The sequence below is a fragment of the Podarcis raffonei genome, chromosome 16 (genome assembly GCF_027172205.1).
Source record: "Podarcis raffonei isolate rPodRaf1 chromosome 16, rPodRaf1.pri, whole genome shotgun sequence".
NCBI classification, from domain to species: domain Eukaryota; kingdom Metazoa; phylum Chordata; class Lepidosauria; order Squamata; family Lacertidae; genus Podarcis; species Podarcis raffonei.
Window position 1 is genome coordinate 35,551,724 of NC_070617.1, and position 20,970 is coordinate 35,572,693.

General features: G+C 46.0%; 1 protein-coding gene across 16 annotated transcripts in view; it reads left to right on the top strand.

Moving 5' to 3' along the window:
* Positions 1-20,970, top strand: part of RIMBP2 (RIMS binding protein 2) — a 281,768-nt gene that overhangs the window by 225,235 nt on the left and 35,563 nt on the right. For all 16 annotated transcript variants that reach the window (XM_053368970.1, XM_053368972.1, XM_053368966.1 and 13 more), the window contains 5 exons: positions 4,233-4,384; positions 9,000-9,076; positions 11,078-11,187; positions 12,421-13,233; positions 19,504-19,655. In XM_053368970.1, coding sequence (XP_053224945.1) covers positions 4,233-4,384; positions 9,000-9,076; positions 11,078-11,187; positions 12,421-13,233; positions 19,504-19,655 — 1,304 coding nt within the window. The remainder of the gene's footprint in view (positions 1-4,232; positions 4,385-8,999; positions 9,077-11,077; positions 11,188-12,420; positions 13,234-19,503; positions 19,656-20,970) is intronic.

The window sequence follows — 20,970 nt, forward strand, 5'->3', positions numbered from 1 at the left end:
TCTTTCTCGCCTGGATGGACAGACATGTGTGAGTGTAAACAAAATGGTTGGTGTACAAATTGTTAGAATATTCCATTCCACCTTAAGGGAGAGGCATGCCTGTTTACACTCCAGCACAGCTTGCTGGGAACTTCCGTTTGTGTATAACTTTCGCTTTTAGCGTTCTTGCTTTGGACACGAAGGGGATCAGACATGTTTTCCTTTTGTCCAGATGTATGCTGAATAAATTGCTTGTAAATATGCTTACACAACCTCTCCTTCCACTTCTGTCTGCGCGTTATCTCTGCTGAGTTGCGTGCCCCAGCTTCTGAAGCTGTTGGTTGCAGATGCTGCAACAAGGACTGGAGATTGACCTGCACACTGGCCGGTGGGCTGGAGCTAGCTGGGGGCCTGCCAATTGCCCCCGTTTCCTTGGTTGTATGCCAACACAAATGTATTTGCTCCACTCACTTTTGCTTTGGGCTCTCTGCCCATCACCAGTAGCATATGGGCTTCAGAAGGTTGCCCACAAGGGAATGATGTGAGCCCCGGGGGTCATAAAGGTTCTTCAGCCCTGGCCTAGATGAATATGCTCAGGCGACTGGGATGATTTCATCTGGGAAGGAATGGTGCTCACAGTTCAGAGTGCCTCAGAATAATTAAAGCCAATTGCAGAGGATGAGTCATGGCGTCAGCCTCTGAAAGCCAGCTGTTTATGTGCTTCAAGATGCTTTCTGAAGTTCAAAACAGAATCTGGGGAACTTGGGCTGACTAGCAGATTTCCTGCAGATCCCTTGCAGAAATTGAATCAGTGGTACGCTTAAGTAATTATTATTATTTATTAAATTTGTATACCACTCTTCATCCGTAGATATCACAACATAAAAAAACACAAAATACAGTGGTACCTCTGGTTACGAACTTAATTCGTTCTGGAGGTCCGTTCTTAACCTGAAACCATTCTTAACCTGAGGTACCACTTTAGCTAATGGGGCCTCCTGCTGCAGCCTGCTCATCCTGAGGTAAAGTTCCATCTCATGGAGGAGGAGCATGAATAATGGCCTCGGGCAATGATCGCAGGGTCTTGCTCGGTTCATATGGAGAGAGGTGGTCCTTGAGGTATTGCAGTCCTGAGTAATGTCAGGCTCTAGACTTATTTATCTTACTCCACTCCCTCTTTAAGATAGCAATGTGTCTTCTTTTACTTAATTCAAAATGTAGCTAACCAGGGTCTTGTGAATAGGGCACCTCTGGGCCAAGCACCCACAAACGTGAGTTTGGAAAGGGTGCAGCCATATTTGTGTACAAGCAGGAGGGGGAAAGGGCATTTTCTTCTTTAACCAAAGTGTTGGGACTCCACAGGGCTTTTTGACAAGGTGGTCATACCCCATCCGGTGCGGAATTAGGTCCTTGACTTTTTGACAAAATCTATAAATGCTGCAGCAAGTTGTGTTGCAAAATGGCCGTTTTGAAGAAGCAGGGTTCTTTTTTTGAGGGGGGGGGAGGGAGGGACGTGCCGTACTCTGTTTGCCTCTGCTCTACACTGTTGTTCCCTGGGAGCTGCAAATATGGAAGCAGAAAATAGCAAATGGAGCCTAATTATATCAGCAGTAGCAGCAGCTGTAGCAAAGCCACAGCGGCCAATTTAGGACGGTGCTGACATCCTCAAATATCCTCTCCGAACCTCTCTGCCTGACTCCCCCTTCCTTTTAATTAAAATAGTCTACAGTCTACTTTTCAAAGCCTGGATCTGTGCATATGGTTCAGGGTAAAAATTTATATCTGACTCATCCAGGTCTCTGACTCGAAATCAGCTCACAAAATGAGTTTGCTGTTGCCTGATCTTTTCTGCTCTCTGGTGTGCCTTCAAGAACCCCTTACACCTGCCATTTCTTCCCTAACCCAGACTACATGTTGTGGGGCTTCATAGCCCTACTAATTGCATATAGACAATACAATGCTTCCTGTCAGGCCCTTTGCTGCAAAACAGTTGCCTGGAGGTGGTGATGCCATCGTGCAATGTGTTGCTGCAAACTGCTCTGAAGAGTCCTTCTTGTGGTAAAGCCCTTTCCAGCCAGAAAGTACCAGGTTTAGCGTCCAAATATATAGAGAGCTAATCCTGGCTTTCCTGAGTATACCTGTGAGATACACATGTTTGTGGCTCATTCTTACATTACTCCTTCCCCCCCATTGTTTGGCCATGCTTTAAATATCTCCAGGTGCCTGCAAAAGACCCATTTATTGAGCATTCATCCTGATTTTCTTGCATAAAGCTTCCATGGGAATTAAATGATGCCTGCTTTTTATTGAGCATTCTTTCTGATTGTTTGCAAGGCAGTTATGCCAGAATGAGCGTCCTGATTTGATTGTGGAGTGATTATGCATTTCCATGAATCAATCATATATCCAATACCTTCTTTGTGCATTTCCCCATCACTTTCCTAACAGCAAAAAGTGGATTTGTTGGGTTCACACCCACACCATACATTTAAATCACATTCAACACACATTTAAAACACTAGGCATCTCCCAGGGAATCCTGGGAACTGTAATTTAGCCATCACAGGACACAGTTTCTGGCACACTTGGCACACTACCACTCCCAGGATTGTTTAGGGGAAGCCATGAACTTTAAATGCATGGTATAGATTTGTGACAGAGAGCTTTGATCCACTAAATTGCACTCTCCTAAATTTGAATGTGTGGAGAGGCTTATTATGGCCATTATTTTCATGTGGTAAGCAGTTAATTTGCCGGAGTTCACCACCTAGTTTTGGCAATTACATGCCCACTTCAGCGCTAAGCTTTCCCTGCCACACAATGTGTGAAATGGTCCAAAATGTGAGCAAGTTAAAATGAGACAGATACACCAACCCTTTGCAAGTTATCTCTCCACCCCCCCCACCACCACCCCTGCTTAAGATTCACAAACATTTCCTTCTTGCCCGCTGAAGTTTGAGACATCAGTCTTTGTGCGACTCTATGCAGAGATGGCATCTGGTTCTGGAGGGCTCCCTGCGGTCTGGACTGCAGACCGGTTCTGGACTGTGGTCTGAGAGACACTCAAGTCTATCTTAGCACCATGCAGATACTGCGAGTAGACTGCAGCTATGTCATTGAGACATAGACTATTAATTTCTGGGAGAAGATGAAAATAGTAATAAGGTCTGTGCCAAATTCTGTTTGGGAAGCTTTTGGTATGAAAGTTGTGCTTTTTGGAGGGGGGGATGAACAAATTCCTATGCCCCACAAATAACCCAGAGATGCATTTTTTAAAAAGGGCACATTCTACTCATGTAAAAACACACTGATTCCCAGACCGTCCATGGGCTGGATTTAGTAGCCGATTGGGCCAGATCCGGCCCCCAGGCCTTAGTTTGCCTACCCATGCCATAGGACAGTAACAAGGAGAACTGGCTTTTGCAATTGGCCTTCCTCCTCAAATCATCCTAAACAGCTGCTCTCCTGTTCGACATTCAGCACCATTGCTGTTGGACAGCTCCCTTATCTTGTTCAGAAGGCCAGAAACAGCACATTGCAGCCTTAAGAATCCCCATTTGGGATGTTCCTTGAGCTCCATGTGGGAAGCAACTGGTGTACAGGATTTGGGGGAGGCAGATGGGATTTGAAACCAACTCAATACCATGTAGCCAACATGATGAGCTAATTGATACCTTTTGAGGAAAAGTTAGCTCCCTCCAAAGCTCTCTCTTTAAAAAAATAAATACTCATAACTGGTGATTGATTTCTAAGTCAAGCTGAGAGTTCACTCATCACAAATCTTCATATGTTCAAGCTACCACTCTCTTGATACACCTTTCTGGACTTTGGATTTGTTCTAGGGGTACAGCTGGTCCTCTTCTGAGCCCACAGACATCCTGTTGCCAATGTTAGTGTATAGATATGCTTAGGAAGGAGGGGAAGTTGTCTCCCATCACTGGTTGTGTAATGGGAACTGTCCAAAAGATGTGATTTGATGTTCATGCAGCATCATCATAAGACTAAGTAACATAGGCAGCTGTCAGAGGTAAGCCAAGAGATGGGGGGCCAGGAGTCCTGCCCACCCCTGTAATCTAAAATCAGTAGCTAAGGGGGCTGGAACATAAGGTGATGGAACTGCCGTCCCTAATAATAATAATAATAATAATAATAATAATAATAATAATAATAATAATAATTTGTGTGTTGCTGCAAGATTGCCACTATATCTGCCAGTTTCCTGAGATGTTACTTCCTTTCTCTTTTTCACACAGGTCATGAAAGCTCCTCAGGAGGCCACTGTGTGATCTCAGAGTTCATACGACCCCTACAACTATCCGGTGACAAACCAGAGCAATTGTCCATCAAGCCAACTTTCCTGTCCCGGTCACGATCTGGCAGCCCAAGATGCAGGTTTGAATCAGACGTAAGTTGAAAATGGCTTTGGACAAACCTGACTCTTCTTCAACTGTTGGGACTAGTTTTTAGTTAGGAAGGGCTCATGATACAGATCAGGCTTAAGGAACCTCTGGCTCTCAAGAGGTTTCTTAACACACACACACACACACACACATTCAGTTTTCAAAAATTTCAGATACACACCTTACAATCACATACTTCCAATACAAATACATATTAGACTTCCCCCCTTTGTCCTATTTGAATTTTTAACACTGCATTTCCCACTGTACTCCATTTTTTAGTTATTCTAGAATTTGTCTTGATAATAACTTTAATTGCTTGATTTAAGTTAGCCCTACTAATGCACTTACTTGCATCCCATAATTTTTTAGATATTCTACAAATGTTCCCCACTCTTTAATCATTTTCCTCCCTCTTGATTTCTTACTGCTGTTAATTCTGCCATTTCGGCATAATCCATTGGTTTAATCAGCCACTCTTCATTGGTTGGTACAGCATCCTCTTTCCACCTCTGGGCAAATACCATTCTGGCTGCAGTTGTGGCATACATAAACAAATTTTCAGGTCCTTCAGAATCTCTGTATTCTCCGTTTGGTCATGCTTGCTGGGGCTAAGGGGAGTTTAGCAACATCTGGAGGGCCAAAGGTTCCCCATACATGATGTAGGTAACATGTGTGCACCAATCCCAAGGAAAATGGTCAAGTTTGCATGTTGAGTACAAACAAAAGTCAGAATGTTTTATTATATTTTTAAAATTTTGTTGGAAGCCGCCTAGAGTGGCTGGGGAAACCCAGCCAGATGGGTGGGGTATAAATTCATCATCATCATCATTATTATTAAAACAAAAATTGAGGCACCTTGGAAACGGCAGACTTCCTCATCTCCTCACACCCCTGCTCCCTTATCCTCTTCTGTCCCTCCAGTCCTTTTGAGATGAGCCAAAATTCCCTATTTTGTCCAACCCAGTGAACTATGGTTTTGCACTTGCCCTGCAAACTAGGCTCATAACCTAGGATCAAACCCCGGTTTCCAGGGCAAACAGAATCCATTATTTGCTGCTTCTGGTGAAATGACAAACAATGGTTCACCTCAGGCATGGCTCAAGGGGGAGTTTGGTCATGGTGGGCAGGGGAGGTCAGGGAGCGCTGATTCTCATTGCTCACTCAAGAAACGCAAAACTTTGGTCTGTTGCTATGTCTGAACACTCCGGTGTTACCTGAGCAGTTACCCCTGTAATGATTCTAGACCTCTTCCTGTTTTAATTGCTGGATAACCAGACATATATAATGTAGAGGGAGCCTTGTGTCAATGGAGACAGCCAAGAAGAGGGTACACACAGCTCTGTTGGTTTTTAAAATAATGATGTCAGCAGTGGTACTAGAGGGGAAACACACTCTGAATAAGATATAAGAAAATGATATTGAAATCTCAGGACATGCTTATGGGGGTAAGTTTACACTGTGCTTTTCTTTTTTTTTCTACCCATCCCAACATTTTAAAAGAAATGCTCTTGTATGTGTTTATGCACATATGCATTCACCTTTCACTTTACTTTGTATGGTACTTGATACATGAATTAACAACACACACCCCACTTACATCAGGAATCAGCTCCACTCCCAAGTGGAGCCAATCCCAGTAGTGTTTGCATTTTGATCCAAATGCAAAAGGTGTCAATCACAAGCCCCTCTTGCAGAGTGCAGCTTAAGACTTCAGATTGTTCCTTTGCAGACACATCAGGTTGGACTGTTTGACATTAATGAGGCAAAAGTGTGCATACCTTCTATACACACGTTGTTGTTGTTGTTGTTGTTTAGTTGTTTAGTCGTGTCAAACTCTTCGTGACCCCATGGACCAGAGCATGCCAGGCACTCCTGTCTTCCACTGCCTCCTGCAGTCTGGTCAAACTCATGTTGGTAGCTTCGAGAACACTATCCAACCATCTCGTCCTCTGTCGTCCCCTTCTCCTTGTGCCCTCCATCTTTCCCAACATCAGGGTCTTTTCCAGGGAGTCTTCTCTTCTCATGAGGTGGCCAAAGTCTTGGAGCCTCAGCTTCAGGATCTGTCCTTCCACTGAGCACTCAGGGCTGATTTCCTTCAGAATAGATAGGTTTGATCTTCTTGCAGTCCATGGGACTCTCAAGAGTCTCCTCCAGCACCATAATTCAAAAGCATCCATTCTTCGGCGATCAGCCTTCTTTATGGTCCAGCTCTCACTTCCATACATCACTACTGGGAAAACCATAGCTTTTACTATACGGACGTTTGTTGGCAAGGTGATGTCTCTGCTTTTTAAGATGCTGTCTAGGTTTGTCATTGCTTTTCTCCCAAGAAGCAGGCATCTTTTAATTTCATGGCTGCTGTCACCATCTACAGTGATCATGGAGCCCAAGAAAGTAAAATCTCTCACTGCCTCCATTTCTTCCCCTTCTATTTGCCAAGAGGTGATGGGACCAGTGACCTTAGAGTAAATCTCATTGAACTGTGTAGGACTTTCTTCTGAGCAGAAAGGAATAGGATTGTACTGTTCAATACACATTGAACTGTGTAGGACTTTCTTCTGAGCAGAAAGGAATAGGATTGCAAAACAGGTTGGATCAGAGTACGCAGCAAGCCAGGGGGGGAATGTGTCTCTGTGTATTTTAAGCAGCTATCGCTCTATCTTACTCCCACCACTCTGAAAATAGGACGCTGGCACAGAGACCCAGGTTGGCTTTCCTATTATGCTTTACTTTGCTTGCCCTTTTTTCAAACATGAATTGCTCATTGTTTGCCTTTTGTATTGGTAATTATGGAGTGCGTGTGTACCCCACGTGGGGATTTTGGCTCGGGATACGTTCAGCGGTGCAGTATCCCCGAGAAAGGCAGAGAGCTATATTATGTTGAAAATGCTTCAGGAGAACTCGGGCTTTGAAAAGTCAAACCAACAAAGAGGTTCTTGACATGGGCAATTTTCAGAAATTGCAAGCAGGCCTCGGCCATTCCACAAAGACACCATCCATTTACCATCTTGGTGATTGATAACAAGGAGGGGGAAGCAATCTCCCAAAGCAATTATTATGGGCTTGGTTATGAGTTCTATTGCGTACCAACAGAGTGGAGAGAAGGGCTGTGTTATTTTCTCCACGGGCTACCAGGGCATGAGTGGGAAGAAAGTGATGGGCAAAACATTTTTGGGTTGTTTGCGTTTTTTTGTGAGGAGGTGGGTGGATTGAGAGTGGGTGGCCAGGAGCACATAGCTCCCAGGAATAAGATAGGTAGAGTTATTCATGCAGGCTGTTTTGCTGTCCACAGTGGCTTCATGACAGTGCAGGAATTTCATTGTATGTTTGAGGGCACATCTAGAAAGAGAGCCCATGCGTACCTCCACATGGGTTCAGCCTGTTGTATCTGCAGTACGAAAGATCAGGTAGCAGGTGGTGCAAGACCCTCCTTTGCCCAAGTCCACAGCCAATGAGAGAAGATGATACTGGGGAAGGTGGACAAAAAGTCTGACCTAGTACACCAGCTTCCTGTTGATCTCGTTCTTTGCATGTAGAGGACTCCATCTTTGCTCCCAAAGACCTTCAGTGACCTATTATACTGAGTCAGACCTATTGGTCCATCTCAGTGTTGTCTATCCTGACTGGCAGTACCTCTCCATGGTTCCAGGCAGGAGACATTCTCAGCCCTCCCTGGGAGATGTTGGAAATTGGGGGTGGGATCTCAGGTAGCAGGGTCTAAAAGAGGATTGTTCTTGCAACCTTTGTGAGTCACTGCCAGAATTGACTGGGAATCGGTAATTGGAGAGCCCTGGGAAAAACCCAACCTATTGAACCCTACAGAGAAAGGGCTATAGCTCAGTGGTAGAGCACCAGTATTGCATGCAGAATGTACCAGCTCCAAACTCCAGCATCTTTAGTTGTTGTTGTTGTTGTTGTTGTTGTTATATATTATTATTATTATTATTATTATTATTATTATTATTATCATCATCATCATCATCATCAATACCCTGCCCATCTGGCTGGGTTTCCCCAGCCACTCTAGGTAGTACTAAGAGAGACTCTGTGTCTGAAATCCTGGAGGACTGCTGGTAGTCAGTGTAGATAGCACTGAACTGGATGAACCAATGGTCTGATGCAGCCTAAGATAGTTTCCTGTGATGTGTGAGTCCTGATTACTGAAAGAAAGATTTCTGAATGTGGAATTGCCCACTCCTTACACAAAGTGAACATCTGGAAAAAGTAATTGCTGGTCATCATAGGAAATAGTGAGATAGATTGGCCAGTGGTCTGACTTGGTATAATGCAAGCACTTCAACTGCAATATATCCATTTTCTGCCCTTGGGTTCTGCCATTTTGCCAGACATTGAATGCCTGTTTTCAATATTTATTTCACACACACACACACACAGAGAGAGAGAGAGAGAGAGAGAGAGAGAGAGAGAGAGAGAGAGAGAGTCTTAAGTGGTACTTTGTTTTTAATGAGTGTCTTTCACACGGTGTTGAGTGCTATATCTGGGAAGAAATTATATATATATATATATATATATATATAGTGGTCATTTGTACGTTAGGAGATTAAGATATAACCCTGATCCCAGAAGACCAATCACATTTATTACTTCTTATTGTAGATGGATAATGAACGAAATTCTAATACCTCAAAGCAGAGATACTCTGGAAAAGTCCATCTTTGCATCGCTCGATATAGGTAATGTCAACCCACCAAGCAGGCCTGTATGTGAACTGTATTTTTTATTTTTCACAATTTGAAATGCTTTTTAAAAAACCTGATTTATTAGCAGTCAATGCAAAATACAACATGCGGCATCCATAAGAGAGTATAGGGGGTCCGCTATAAAGAAGACACATCAACGGGGGTGCAAAACACAAAAATTATTCATTTTGACAGCATCCCTTTAAAAGCTGCCATGCTCTCAGATAGTAGCATAAGTGACAAATGGAAACAACTTTTGCATTGGCCTCTAAGTACTCAGAGTTTTTCTAATGATGCAATATCCCACACCGTTGTAAGCCAATATTCTTTCTTTTATCCTCTCCTTTAAGTGGCCTTATTAACCTCAAAGTCTGAGCCCTGCCACAAATCACCAGGAAATGGTAAATTTTTTGCTCTGCCTGAAAGATGTTTCCTGCATTTCAGGCATTGGGGAGAATGAGAGGTGAGCTGGCCATTTTACCTGCTGATTGGCCACTTTCAGGGGCCATGGGCGGAAGTGAAAGCAGTACTTTCTCTTTCCCACTCAGAGTCCTGCTGCTGGAATAAGTTGCCTTTCACATCTTGGGATTTCCCTTGAACTACAGTGGTACCTCGGGTTACAGACGCTTCAGGTTACAGACTCTGCTAACCCAGAAATAGTATTTCAGGTTAAGAACTTTGCTTCAGGATGAGAACAGAAATCGTGCTCCGGCGGTGCGGCGGCAGCGGGAAGCCCCATTAGCTAAAGTGGTGCTTCAGGTTAAGAACAGTTTCAGGTTAAGAACGGACTTCCAGAACGAATTAAGTTCTTAACCCGAGGTACTGCTGTATACAATTGTGACACTGTTTTTTTATATATATATCCTGCACATGTGGGAAGTAAGGCAGTCATGTTCCCAATTGTTAGGGCTCCTGAACATTCGTTGTTAGCATAGATGCTAAAAAACTACTGGGCCAGCAGAAATAATGTCGGTTAGCCAGGTCCAAGGAGGTGAATAAGGCAACGCTCAATGAGAGGTGCTGGGAAAGGCTGAGACAAGGTGGGGCCCATTGCAAATTGAGTTCTTACCTTGCTTAGACTTAAGAAACAGACTTCTGCAAGAAACAGAGGTCACCTCTTGCCCCTTGGCCTACTTTGTGTTCTGGGGTTGGTGCATGGCTGATTGCTCTTTCTGCAGTCCCCTCCAGTGGTTGCAAACCCTGACATCCTTGTCTGACCCTCCCAAGGGTCCCAGGCTCAGGACCTGTCATGGCCTTGATGCCTGAAACTGGCATGTTACTTGCCCAACACTACCCTGCTGTCAGTTGTGCTTAATAGCACCCTGTCCTGCACATGACTCTGTGCCTACGTGAGGGCTGACCAAGGAGGGGCTGGATCACAGAGGCATCCCAGAATAAGATGAAGCTTTCCAATGTTCCAGTAGGACGTCTTGCTGCTGTATCTCCGCTTTGGGGATGTGGGAGGTGTGAATTGGGTAATAGTGGGTAGCCTGAGACTCTTAGGGGAAATGTGCAAAAGCAGATGGGGGAGACCAGCCAGAGAGAGGCAAGGGCTCAGGAATGAATCATCTCGCCATCCCTCCTTAAGAGAAATGGTGCTGTGAAAGGGTTTGGGTGCTGTAAACCCAACTGGCTCACCAAGGGCTGGACTTGCTAGCTGTGTGGGGAAGAGTCAGGATATGGCTTTGTGTGAAGTTGGGAGCAAGTGGGTGAAGGCCCATAGCTCAGTGGTAGAGCAGCTGCCTTGCGTGCAGAAGGTTGCCGGTTCCATCTCCGGCAATTCCAGGTAGAGCTAAGAGAGAGCCCTGCTTGAAACCTTGGAGAGCCATTTCCAGACAGTACTGAGTTAGATGGAGCCATCATCTTACACAGTTCAGGGTGGCTTCCTATGTAGCAGGAGGGTGAAGGAGCTCTTTGCCCTACCCTGAGATTCTCAACACTGACTGGTTAATTACATGAGCGATGGCGAGAAAAGGTAATTGTGCTTCCCTCCAGTTACAACCCATTTGATGGACCAAATGAAAACCCCGAAGCAGAGTTGCCCCTCACAGCAGGAAAATACCTCTATGTGTACGGAGACATGGACGAAGATGGCTTCTATGAAGGTTTGTTGAGACTGGCAATTTATTTATTTATTTATTTAGCTTTTGTTTACGCCTCTCTTTAACCATCAACAAATTTGGGTGCAGGGGAGCATTCTGGGTTCCCCTTGCTCCCCTTGCGATTATCCAGCATTCTGAACCATCTAGGGTGGCCCTATAAGTAGAGCAGTCTCAACTGCTGGAGACATCAGCCCACCAATGCATGGGGAGTTATGGAACTGAACGAGTGGGATGTGGCAGAGAGAGTGGGGTCAGTGAGGGTGCCCTTGTTCTCCTCTCATACAAATTCTAATTCTGATTGAATGGTGGGAGTGAAGGCTTTTATCAGATGGTGGCAGTGGTGGCTAATTTATTAGGGCAAAGGGGGCTTGGCCCCACTGACCTCTGTCTTCCCTCAGCCGGCCCCCACTTGCCTGCTTTCTTACCTACAACAAGCCCATGACTCCTCCTTCGTCTCATTGGTGCCCTTGTAAAGCCCAGTAGCAGCAGGAAACAACGGAGCGTGCCCTTCTTCACTGCCAGTATTATATAGACATTCAAACTAGGTTTATCCAACTCATCTTATATACGTTTCCTGGGCATTCAGAACAACACAATATCTCCTTATTACTACAGGACGAGAGCCCTGAAGTCACATATTCATTCGCCAGATTTTGCGCTGCCATGATAGATTTTTGACAAAGAATGGTCTATGCTACAGTTCAATCCCCATATTGTTAGATCCGCACTTCTGAAGCCACCCCATATAGCTGTGTTAAGCGATCTTTTAATTTTTCTTATAAATTTTTACTCACCCATTATCTATGCTTAATTAAGTATTCTATGTATATGTTTAAATCTATGTTTGGTTCTTGCTCCTTTTTATTTAATAATTATTAGATTCATACTGTTATGCTATTTATTTAGATGTTTTGCTTATGCTGGCCTATGACTGTAATAAAGTACTTGAGGCTAAAGTAAAGCCCACTAGACAGGGAGGTAGAATTAGTTGACTCTGCCTATCCTTGGCCCTGGTTCCTTCTACTGTTTGCTTTCTACCAGTCCCGATGAACAGCAGTCACTACTGGCTTAGGTTGGGCTGGGTGAGCACCTCAACAGGACTAGGGCAGGGATGGTGGTTGACACTGGCTGCGTTTCTCCTTGGCCCATCTTTAAATGTGAATCCAGATGAGCAGTTGTGTCTTTTCTGTGTGTTTGTGCAACCTGCCTTCCACCTTTTTTCTCTTTCTCCTCTAGGTGAACTCCTAGATGGACAGAGAGGTCTTGTCCCTTCCAACTTTGTGGATTTTGTGCAGGACAATGAATCCCGTTTGTTGAGTGGGGTGGGCAGCGAACAGGACCAGAATTACATCAACCACACTGGTCACATGTCGGAAGGAGATGGCCTTTTGGAGATAAACCCTCCCAGCCACTTAGAGCCTGGCGTTGTCAATAACAGTGCAGGGACCCTGGATGTGAACATTGATGAAATCGGAGAAGACATTGTGCCTTATCCTAGAAAAATTACCCTTATCAAACAACTAGCCAAAAGTGTTATTGTGGGCTGGGAGCCTCCGGTCGTGCCACCTGGATGGGGAACCATTCATAGCTACAACGTCTTGGTAGACAAAGAAATACGGATGAGTGTGTCCTTGGGGAGCAGAACTAAAGCTCTCATAGAAAAACTTAACATTGCTACCTGCACGTATCGAATATCTATTCAAAGCATAACCAGTAGGGGCAATTCTGACGAGCTCCAGTGCACTTTGTTAGTTGGGAAGGATGTCATTGTGGCTCCTTCTCACCTTAAGGTGGACAACATCACCCAGATTTCCGCCGAGCTCACCTGGCTCCCGACCAACAGCAATTACAGTCATGTGATCTTCCTCAACGAAGAGGAATTCGATATTGTCAAGGCTGCCAGATACAAGTATCAGTTTTTTAACCTGAAGCCTAACATGGCCTACAAGGTGAAGGTATTGGCCAAGCCTCACCAAATGCCCTGGCAGCTCCCACTGGAGCAACGGGAAAAAAAGGAAGCCTTTGTAGAATTTTCGACATTGCCAGCAGGTTTGACTCTGTTGTGTGTTTTTTTTAGGATATTGCTTGCTGTTGTTTGTTAATTTATGCAGTGCTATCGGTGTACGTGAAAGCTTACAGATTGCAAGAGGGAAGGTCATTTCCTGAAGGATCTGGCATTCTAAGCTTTGACACAGAAGAAGCCAACATGGGGTCTTCCAAATGCTGTTGAACTACAAATCCCATCATCCTCGACCAGCATGGTCAAGGACAATTGGATTTGTAGTCCAGGAACATCGGGGTGGGGCACAACATTGACTGCTCCTGGAACATGTCAGTTTTTTCGGTTGCACCTACTTAAAGGCTTCATTACGGACCCATGACCATTGAACACTGGAAGCAGGGGGTTGTCCTGAAGACTTTGGGGGCAAGATGAGTTTTGGGGAGACTGTCAAAGGAAAGAAGAGAGGTAGCCTCACACAGGTGCTCTGGGAGGTGAGGGAGAAAGGGTGTATTACCATGAGTGTACAAGTACCTATCTGGGATGCGGGTGGCGCTGTGGGTTAAACCACAGAGCCTAGGACTTGCCGATCAGAAGCTCGGCGGTTCGAATCCCTGTGACGGGGTGAGCTCCCGTTGCTCAGTCCCTGCTCCTGCCAACCTAGCAGTTCAAAAGCACGTCAAAGTGCAAGTAGATAAATAGGTACCTCTCCAGCAGGAAGGTAAACGGTGTTTCCGTGTGCTGCTCTGGTTCACCGGCAGCGGCTTAGTCATGCTGGCCACATGACCCAGAAGCTGTACGCCAGCTCCCTCGACCAATAAAACGAGATGAGCGCCGCAATCCCAGAGTCGGTCACGACTGGACCTAATGGTCAGGGGTCCCTTTACCTTTACATTTACAAGTACCTATGACTGCCTGGGTGTGTACACCCAAAGAACATGGAATTTGGGACCTCTAACTTAGAGCTGCCATCTGCCTTAACCTCTGCATCTGCTCTGTACATAGAAGGTCCCAGATTCAATCTCTAGGTAGGGCTGGGAACATCTCCTACCTGAAACCTGGTGGCAATCAGTTGGAGACAGCACTTATCTAGATGGACCAAAGGTCAGATTCAATATGAGGCAGTTTCCTATGTTCCTGTGCCATTGGGGAAGGATTAGTGAGCCAGCAAGACAAGTAGCCAAGATTTCGGGAGCTTGAATGCATAGTTTATTGCAGAAATGGGATAAGTACATGCACCACATTTAGATTGCACCATCAGTTATCCAGACAAGCAAATGGACACAATCCAGCCAGGTGAAAACACCTGGGGTGCAAAGCAAGGCCAGGGATGGGTGTGGCCTGGGGAGAACCCTGTGGGCCAAATAGAGTGGCCGGGGGGGGCCATATCTGGTTCCTGGGCCTAAGGTGCCCCACTCCTGGTCTAGATGGAGACATCCATGTTTCCCAAACAGGGTCAGTGGGACTTTCAAAGCTAAAAAAACAAAAAAGTGGTCTTCTCAGATCGTAAAGGTCTGGATGCAGGTGTCTTAAATGGCACACCTTGAGAGTTTGAGCTCAGCAAGGCGGTCCACATATAAAAGGGTCTTCAAGGATTGCCCCTGTAGAACTGGCTTGGGGGAGGGCTTCATTCCCCAAAATGACACACACCCTGTTTCCCAAGGGAAAGCTAAGCTGGATTCCTGGTATACAGAGACCTGCTAGTACTTTTTCTCAACCCATAAGGATTTTGTTGCCTGGAAAACAATTCAGAGATGTTTGGGGCAGTATGGTGTAGTGGTTAAGAGCGGTAGTCTAGTAATCTGGGGAACCGGGTTCATGTCTCCGCTCCTCCACATGCAGCTGCTGGGTGACCTTGGGCCAGTCACACTTCTCTCAGCCCCACTCACCCCACAGAGTGTTTGTTGTGGGGGAGGAAGGGAAAGGAGAATGTTAGCCGCTTTGAGACTCCTTAAAGGGAGTGAAAGGCGGGATATCAAATCCAAACTCTTGTAGGACTGCCGGTACTGTGAATTGATTGTTACGGTGGAGGGGGCGGCCCTTTCCCTCCGAAAGCTTTTTAGCTTGTTCAGTTTAGCCAGGATGTTGCCAAATATGTGGCAGAACTCATGAAATATACATAACCTTAATAATCACAGGGATATTTTTAGGCTAGGCTTCCATCCAGCACACTGCTATTTATAGGGGATTGGTTTTAATTAGAGACGTAGCAAGTATGCTATCATGATAACAGGTTTTCAGGGCCTTCAAACAGGGGGAGGTTTTTTTGCTTTTTGTTTTTGCTCAGCTGTTTTTAGCTGCATGGAGCCCAGGTTTTGGAACACACACACACAGCCTGCCACTCCAAGATGCGAGGAAGGGAAAGAAAGCAAAAGATCTTGCAGTCTAGCTGAAGCTTAACGCTTAAGAAGAGCCTTGCTGAGTTAGGCCTCTGTTCTCTCTTATGAGGGGTTATGTACCAGACCCTCACATGCATGAGCAAAACAAAGGTGTTACAGTAAGTGCCACACTTTTAACATGGGGTGTGTGTGTGCTGGTACTGTGTACCCTTGAGTTTAAAAGGTAAAGGTAAAGGTACCCCTGCCCATACGGGCCAGTCTTGCCAGACTCTGGGGGTTTGCGCCCATCTCACTCTATAGGCCGGGGGCCAGCGCTGTCCGGAGACACTTCCGGGTCACGTGGCCAGCGTGACAAAGCTGCATCTGGCGAGCCAGCGCAGCACACGGAAACGCCGTTTACCTTCCCGCCAGTAAGCGGTCCCTATTTATCTACTTGCACCTGGGGGTGCTTTCGAACTGCTAGGTTGGCAGGCGCTGGGACCGAGCAACGGGAGCGCACCCCGCCGCGGGGATTCGAACCACCGACCTTTCGATCAGCAAGCCCTAGGTGCTGAGGCTTTTACCCACAGCGCCATCCGCGTCCCTACCCTTGAGTTAAGGTAAAGGTAAAGGTACCCCTGCCCGTACGGGCCAGTCTTGACAGACTCTAGTGTTGTGCGCCCATCTCACTCAAGAGGCCGGGGGCCAGCACTGTCCGGAGACACTTCTGGGTCACGTGGCCAGTGTGACATCGCTGCTCTGGCAAGCCAGAGCCGCACACGGAAACGCCGTTTACCTTCCCGCTAGTAAGCGGTCCCTATTTATCTACTTGCACCCGGGAGTGCTTTCGAACTGCTAGGTTGGCAGGCGCTGGGACCGAGCAACGGGAGCGCACCCTGCCGCGGGGATTCGAACCACCGACCTTTCGATCGGCAAGCCCTAGGCGCTGAGGCTTTTACCCACAGCGCCACCCGCGTCCTTGAGTTACCTACCCCCAATAAATAAATAAAAGCAGTGTTCCCACCCAACAGCTGTAGAGCAGAGTAGTGCAGCTTCAGCAAGAGCTCCCACACACCATTTGGAGTCCTTGGTGTCTCTCTTTTTTCTGGACTTTTGACTCACTGACATCCTTTTTTGGGCTCTGGGGAGGGTCTCCTTATGAGCCACAAGGAATTTCCAGCTCTCTCCTGTCATTTCAGGTTAGAATTGAATTACTCATTTAACGGTGCCATGCATATATGCAGTCACACGTGAGTTGATCATACGTAGATAAGGGGACAGGGACGCGGGTGGCGCTGTGGGTAAAAGCCTCAGCGCCTAGGGCTTGCTGATCGAAAGGTCGGCGGTTCGAATCCCCGCGGCGGGGTGCGCTCCCGTTGCTCGGTCCCAGCGCCTGCCAACCTAGCAGTTCGAAAGCACCCCCAGGTGCAAGTAGATAAATAGGGACCGCTTACTGGCGGGAAGGTAAATGGCGTTTCCGTGTGTGGCTCTGGCTCGCCAGCTGCAGCTTCATCACGCTGGCCACGTGACCCGGAAGTGTCTTCGGACAGCGCTGGCCCCCGGCCTCTTAAGTGAGATGGGCGCACAACCCTAGAGTCTGTCAAGACTGGCCTGTACGGGCAGGGGTACCTTTACCTTTAGATAAGGGGATGCCTATAGAAAAGATGCCGGTGGCGCTGTGGGTTAAACCACAGAGCCTAGGACTCTGAAGGTCGGTGGTTCGAATCCCTGTGACGGGGTGAGCTCCCGTTGCTTGGTCCCTGCTCCTGCCAACCTAGCAGTTCGAAAGCATGTCAAAGTGCAAGTAGATAAATAGGTGCCACTCCGGCGGGAAGGTAAACGGCATTTCCGTGTGCTGCTCTGGTTTGCCAGAAGTGGCTTAGTCATGCTGGCCACATGACCCGGAAGCTGTACACCGGCTCCCTCGGCCAATAAAGTGAGATGAGCGCCGCAACCCCAGAGTCGGCCACAACTGGACCTAATGGTCAGGGGTCCTTTTACCTTTAGCTATAAAAAAGAAAGCTATGGTGTCAAGGGGAAATGTAGACAGAAACACACCCCAGCCTTCTTCCCTGACCTGCTAGATTTCTGTGTACAAGGAGTTGGGCCAGTTTATGGAACACAGCTGATGCATGTCCTCATCTAACAAACTTCTCTTGCACTTGCTGCGGACAGCATAAAGACTCTTGGTAGCCTCTGGCACACTGTTTCCCCATCCACTTTTCCTAGTGGCCAATTAACCAGGCAGTTATTAATCTGGCACCGACTTTGCACACTGGGACCGCAGCAGGAAGTTGCCAGTGTGCCGTTTGCGTCATCATTACTGGGTTCCCGCATGGTTTCTGCAGCCCTCCTGCCTCCTGCAAGCTCTCTCTGGGATATTCTGAGACCCAGGGCATGTAAATGGTTTTCCAGACTTCCCTCCTCATCATCAGATTGCTGCTGCTGAAGTGGCTCCCCAGCTTTAGGATGCAGAAGTGTTTGCTGTAATCCTTCCAAAAACAATCTGCAGGGCTGGCCTCTGCCCTGTCCTATGCCCTACAAGGACTCCTTGGCAGCTGTCTTGCTCTCAACATCCTGGCCTTAGCTCTGGGTTCAGAATAGGGATGAGAGGATTTCTACCCTTCCGTTCCTTTTGGTGTTTTCTTGGGCTTGCATTCCGTCCTTCCTGAATTCTTTTCCAACTAGGTGGATTTCTGAAATTGCCATGAGGCAGATGGCTGTGTTGTATTGTTTTCAGCACCTGCGAAAAACCTTTTTCTTTAGCCAGCCAAGATGTGTAATTTTAGCATTTAATTTTATTTGCATGCATTTGTTTTAAAACAACTGGTTTTATTTATATTTTGATAGTTTTATGTCCTCTGCATTTTTTAAATCAGACACCTAATCTTTAACATGTAATTTTACCATGTGGATTTCTTTTGAAACACCTGAATTTTAAAGAATAACAACTAAGAGTAACCCTGGAATTAAAGCATGTGCATCTATGTGGTTTGCTAGAACTAGAGATGTCTGGGGAATTCAGTCTTTGCAAAATATGATGGGGACAGACCTGGTGTCCACTTCCTGCATTGATGTGCATCCACATCACAGATTTAAATTGCATTAACAATCAATCGTTCTTCCTAGGGAACTCTGGGAAATATAGTTAGTAAGGGTGAAAGGAGGGCTCTCCTAACAATTATCAGCACACTTAGCAAACTACGTTTCCAGGATTATTTTAAAAAATGGGGGGGGGGCAGGACCCTGTACAGCACCTGTGATCCTCAGATGAATGGCAGTATATAAACTTATTAAATAAATTATTAATAATAACAAAATAAACCTAGATGTTTAAAGTGCTATAAAAGTGCTTTCATTATGTAGTGTGGGCTAGTCATCCTTTGGAATGTTCTGACACAGTTCTGAGCTAAAAACTGCAGCGACATAAAACTTTGTTTGGTAATGCGTAATTTGAGAGACAGTGTGTAAGAAATCCATGTTTAGAAATATGTTTAACATGTGGCAAATTGTGCAGATTTTTAAAAATTTTGTTTTTAAAATTATGGATTAAAAAACGGTAATGGGGTGGAGTAGACTAATGAGTGAACTTATGCCAAAATTGCCTGGTCCTCAGGCAAGTTTCCTCCATCCCTCAATAAACTACTGAGATGACACATTTTGACATCTCCAGCCCCCTAGACCAGGCATGTCCAACTCCCAAGAGGCTGCGATCTCTCAATAAAAAAGAAATCCACCCATTAGATTGACCTAAGTTGTTGAGCTTTTTGGGGGAAGGAAGACCCAAAGTTGTTGAGCATTTTTGACAGAGAGAGAGAGGTGGATCAGGTTCATGGAATCGACCATGATTGACCAGTAGATCCGCGATTGACCAGTAGATCGTGATTGACCAGTTGGACATGCCTGCCTTAGACAATGAAAATTTAATAACAATATGCTTCTACCTGTAGGGCCTACAGAATTAAGTGACTGGTAGTAACTGAAGCGTGTTTTGAAATCTAGGTCCACCAGCTCCCCCTCAAGACATCAGAATTCAGGCTGGGCCGACGCCAGGAACGATCCTGGTTTCATGGAAGCCACCAATTCTCACAGCAACAGGGACCTCCAATGGGGCCAATGTAACCGGTTATGGAGTTTATGCAAAAGGCCAAAGGGTAGGTGGGATTTTCCACTTCGTTGGTGATGAGCCACACGCCTTGATTCCCAGAGTGGGTTTAACTGTCCATTCTCCTCCCAGGGAACTCTGGGAATTGTAGCCCTGGGAAGGGAGTGGGGATCTCCTGGCAACTCTCAGCCGTGATTTTTTTCTGGGGGTACTCAATGGTACACAGTACCTGCACCATTTTTTTCTAGAAGAAGAAAAAAAGCATTTCTCAGCAGCCTCAACAAACAGTTCCCGTGATTCTTTGGGGGAGGAAACCATGACTCTTTAGAGTGGCACGATGCTGCTTTAAATGTATACTGCAGATGGGGCCCTTTTCTCCCCCTTTCTATGGGCTCATCCACAGTGCCCCACAACAGCTACTCACTGTGGGTTATAGTAAAGCAAACAGTCTAAATTTGCCAACGCCTAAATGATACCGAGTGTCAAGACAGCTTGGCCACAATAAGGAAATTTTCCCCATGGTACGGCCATTTTCCACCCTCCCACTTTGATTCTCTGGCACCCTATCTGTATAACCTAGCAACTCCAAAATACAGACGTGCTTTTACCCTTGCAAGATTGAATGTATTGCCCTCGGCTGTACTTGAGGGAAGATTCCAACAGATTCCATACAAAAAACGCTTATGTCCCTGTGGAGATGGCAGCACCAAATCAGTGGTGCCTGCCCTCCTGGCTTGCACTCTTTATAAAGATCTGAGGAATGAGATTATTACCCCTCTTTTATTGACCATTCCGGGTTGCCCTACCACTGCCATTGTGTCTTTTCTCCTGGCAGATCAAGAGAACCAGATGACTGCAAAGGTTGCAAGGTTTTAGCTGGGGCAATCAGAATAAGGTCCACTATTTGACTGCTGATTCTGGACCCTGAACTGTGCTTTATATAATCAACAATTTATTTTGTTCTGTGTATACAATGTTATTTTGTTGCTATGGCCGATGGCGGATGCAAATAAAGTTTTATTCATTCAATGCCACTTGCCCCGTGATTTCTAGACATGGGTCCGAAAGGTTTTTTCATTTTGTCCTGCCACTTTCCTTGGGAAAACCCACCACTTACTGCTGAATCAGAACAAACGTCTATCAAATGGATGTTAGCTGCAACTCAGCAGTAAACAGCGGCTTTTCCCAGGGAAAGCGGTGGAACGAAAGAAGAATCTTTCAGACCAGTGCGTTGAAATCACGGGACAAGCCTAAGTGTGGATGAGCCCTAGGTTAGGCAGCTGAAGGAAAGAAAACTTCATGTAAAAACCAAGAGTGTTTGTGTGTGCGTGCGCGCACTGAACTCAGTTCTTGTGCTAAAAACA